The 3,713-nt window shown below is 53.1% G+C and overlaps 1 protein-coding gene across 1 annotated transcript in view; it reads left to right on the plus strand.

Moving 5' to 3' along the window:
• LOC104463036 (U5 small nuclear ribonucleoprotein 200 kDa helicase-like) overlaps nucleotides 1–3,315 on the plus strand; it is a gene marked incomplete at both ends in the record, with an annotated part of 8,159 nt that extends 4,844 nt beyond the window's left edge. The window contains 6 exons of the mRNA XM_010075208.1: nucleotides 507–644; nucleotides 745–900; nucleotides 1,524–1,694; nucleotides 1,952–2,145; nucleotides 2,690–2,813; nucleotides 3,166–3,315. Coding sequence (XP_010073510.1) covers nucleotides 507–644; nucleotides 745–900; nucleotides 1,524–1,694; nucleotides 1,952–2,145; nucleotides 2,690–2,813; nucleotides 3,166–3,315 — 933 coding nt within the window. The remainder of the gene's footprint in view (nucleotides 1–506; nucleotides 645–744; nucleotides 901–1,523; nucleotides 1,695–1,951; nucleotides 2,146–2,689; nucleotides 2,814–3,165) is intronic.
• Nucleotides 3,316–3,713: the final 398 nt, after the last annotated feature.

A 3,713-nucleotide genomic window follows, 5' to 3' on the forward strand; every position in this document is an offset into this window, starting at 1 on the left:
AGATCTCACGTGCCCGTAGAGGGTTCCTGATTTCTAGTTTCTCCCTTCTGGAGCGCTGGTTGCTGTCCCAGGCTCCCTGGCCCCGTTTAGCGGCTTTGCCGAGCTCTCGGCTCTGCTCTTGCTCCCTCTTCACTGTGTGTGCAGCGTCGGGGCAGAGATCTGGCCAATTCATCACCTGCCGTGTGATAAGTTGCCTCTTTTGATCAGCGCTGGCAGTGGAAATGTGGTCAGATCTGTCCCATCATGGGGACATGGTGGGGATTTGCTTTTCTGATGGTGTAGCTGACTGTGACTTGGACTCGTCAGAGCGCACGGGCTGGCTAACGAAACTCGTTTGATCTTTTCCTGACCTGCTCTGTGATCCCCGGACACGGGGCTTCTCTTCTGCCCATCTGGAGACAACATGACCCTGTCGCTCCCCAGGGTGTCTCTGAGGTCTCACATATGCCCCGCAGCCTGTGAGGAGCTGAAGCAATGGCACTGAGCTCCATGTTTTCCCTTCTCAGCAATTGGTTTCAGTGGAAAAATTACCCAAATACGCCCAGGCTGGATTTGAGGGTTTTAAAACACTGAACCGAATTCAGAGCAAGCTCTACCGTGCCGCACTGGAGTCAGATGAAAACTTGCTGCTGTGCGCTCCCACGGTAAGGATCCTGAGCTTGGGCTTCTCTGGGATGGGGAGTCCAGCAGGATGATCCTTTGCACCCAGGAATTTGATGGGACTGGTTCTGCTTTGCGTTCTAGGGCGCTGGGAAGACCAATGTAGCCCTCATGTGCATGTTACGAGAAATAGGGAAACACATTAATATCGACGGGACCATCAACGTGGACGATTTCAAGATCATCTATATCGCACCCATGAGGTCCTTGGTGCAGGAGATGGTGGGCAGCTTCGGGAAGGTGAGGAGAGGTGTGGTCCTGCCCCTGCTCGAGCTGTCGGCTGGGGAAGATGAGCTTTATTGCAGTGGCTTCCATGGTCTTTAGGGTCCCTTCCAACCCAAACCATTCCTTACTCCCTGGGGTTCCTGGCAGAGCTCAGCCAGCTCCTGGGCAGGATGATTTGGGGTTTGCGGTCATGTGCGGTGCAGGTTGAGCTGATGCTTCTGCCCTTGGTGCGGTTTCTCTGCTTCTGTTTCCAGGGCAGTTCTATAAATTGTGTAAGATATAGAAAAAAATAATATTTGGGAGGTGTTTTTTTTTCCCGTTCCCTAAGTAATCCTTGTGTGAGTCCTGCTTCGATTTAGACTTGAATTCTATCCAGTGCTTGTGTGAGTAAAGCCAGTGATGGGTTTCACTTGGATAAATTTTGTGAGAATGCTGTCATGAGATCTTAATTTCAGTTTTAAATTAAAAATCTGAGTGCCAAATGGCTGGATGCCCCATCCCTGGAGGGGTTCAAGGCCAGGCTGGATGGGGCTTTGGGCAACCTGGGCTAGTGGGAGGGGTCCCTGCCCATGGCAGGGGTGGCACTGGGTGGGCTTTAAGGTCCCTTCCAACCCAAACCATTCTGCGATTCCTCCTAGCGCCTGGCGACGTACGGCATCAATGTGGCGGAGCTGACGGGGGATCACCAGCTGTGCAAGGAGGAAATCAGCGCTACCCAGATCATCGTATGCACCCCGGAGAAGTGGGACATCATCACCCGCAAGGGAGGAGAGCGCACCTACACCCAGCTGGTGCGGCTGGTCATACTGGTGAGCGGCGCCGCTGCCTGCGAAGCCCTGACGCGGAGAAGGGAGGGCGATGGCGGGCGCTGTGTCCTTCGGCGTTGCGGTTTCTGAACGTGCGTCAGCGGTTAAAGACGTTTCTGGTGTTTGGTCGTGGAGAGGCTCGGGCTGTGAGCTGTGGGTTGAGCATGCTTAGTCCACGTGAGCGGGTCTGCCAAGAAATTAAATCAAAAATGAGTAAACAGAGCTGCAGGGATGACTCTGTTCCTGTTTCCTCTCTTTAGGATGAGATCCACCTACTGCATGACGACCGAGGACCCGTCCTGGAGTCTCTGGTGGCCAGAGCCATCCGCAACATCGAGATGACGCAGGAGGACGTGAGGCTGGTTGGTTTGAGTGCCACCCTCCCCAACTACGAGGACGTGGCTACCTTCCTGAGAGTGGACCCGGCCAAAGGCTTGTTCTATTTCGATAACAGGTACCAGGGCAAGCCAGGAGAGGTCTTTACGATGGCGGGTAGCAGTTGAGAGCTGGGAAGGAACCTGCCTCCGGTGTGGGGAGTTGGGTGTTTGTCTGTCAGATGGTGCCAGGGTCTCTTAGATGTGCCAGTAGAGGCACGCTGGGGGCTCGAGCAGTTAAATACAGCCTCAAAACGTGTGCCAGGGGCCCTGTGGTGCCATATTTGCAAGAAGATGCTTTAGAGAAAGCAGATCAACTCTGCTGTACCGGTGTGCTGCATAAGCTGTTTGAAAAAAAGCCTAAAATAGGATTATGGCAGTTCTGGAAACACTTTTGCTCCCTGAGTGTGTGTGTAGCAAATGGATTACGGGAAATAGGAATACATGTTCCTGTCCCCTGCTGTTTAATCAAACTGAGCAGAACTGGAGCCATCAAATCTCTGGGTAAACTGAGGCACGAAGGAAATGTATTGACACAAAACACAGGGTGCCTTTCGACAGGATCTTTGTAGCAGGGTTTCTCCATTTTTCCGCTCCTTCACGAACTTGAGTTTTTTCTTACAGCTTCCGACCGGTGCCCCTAGAGCAGACCTACGTGGGTATCACAGAGAAGAAAGCAATCAAACGCTTCCAGATAATGAACGAGATCGTTTATGAGAAGATTATGGAGCATGCTGGAAAGAACCAGGTTGGATATTTTATTTTATTGTTCCCAATGCACTTGATGCTGGTGCTCGTTTGTTGCTGGGGAGACCCTTTCGAGTTGCTGTCGCTGTGGAAACACTGCAGTGGAGAAGAGGGGTCGGTTTCGGTGGTCAATGCTGAGAGAGGAAGGAACACAGCTCTTCTGACCCATCCTTTTAGGATGAGGGAGTTGTTGTGCTGCTCCCCTATTAAATCAGGAGCTCTGTGCGTGGTTCACCGGACACCTGGGCTCATTCTAGATCTCTTCCTGCCCCGAAAAACAGCGTCAAGCACCTTTCCCAGCTGCAGCCGTTGCGATTCCTCTCTCAGCCATGGTCCTGTGTCCTTGTTCACAGGTGCTGGTGTTCGTTCACTCCAGGAAGGAGACCGGGAAGACTGCCCGCGCCATCAGGGACATGTGTCTGGAGAAAGATACCCTGGGGCTCTTCCTGCGGGAGGGCTCAGCCTCCACCGAGGTGCTGCGCACCGAAGCCGAGCAGTGCAAGGTACCCGCCTGCCCGGGGCTGTTCTGACACCGCAGTAGATAAAGATGCTGCCCGTTTGGTGCAATTTCACAGCTTTTAGGATAGGCGCTACCTCCTGTTAAGAATCATCGAATCATTAGGGTTGGAAAAGACCTCAAGGATCATCAAGTCCAACCCAACACCACCTAACTCACTAACCCATGTCCCCAAGCACCACATTCTTGACCCCCTCCAGGGATGGTGACTCCACCACTGCCCTGGGCACCCCCACTGCCCTGGGCAGCCTGTTCCAATGTGCCTGATCACTTGCAGGGAAGAAATTTTTCCTAATATCCAGCCTAAACCTCCCCTGGCACAACTTGAGGCTTTTTCCTCGTCCCGTCACTTGTCACTGTAGAGAAGAGCCCAGCACCCCCTCA

The sequence above is a fragment of the Pterocles gutturalis genome, unplaced genomic scaffold (genome assembly GCF_000699245.1).
Source record: "Pterocles gutturalis isolate BGI_N339 unplaced genomic scaffold, ASM69924v1 scaffold12942, whole genome shotgun sequence".
In the NCBI taxonomy this organism is placed as follows: domain Eukaryota; kingdom Metazoa; phylum Chordata; class Aves; order Pterocliformes; family Pteroclidae; genus Pterocles; species Pterocles gutturalis.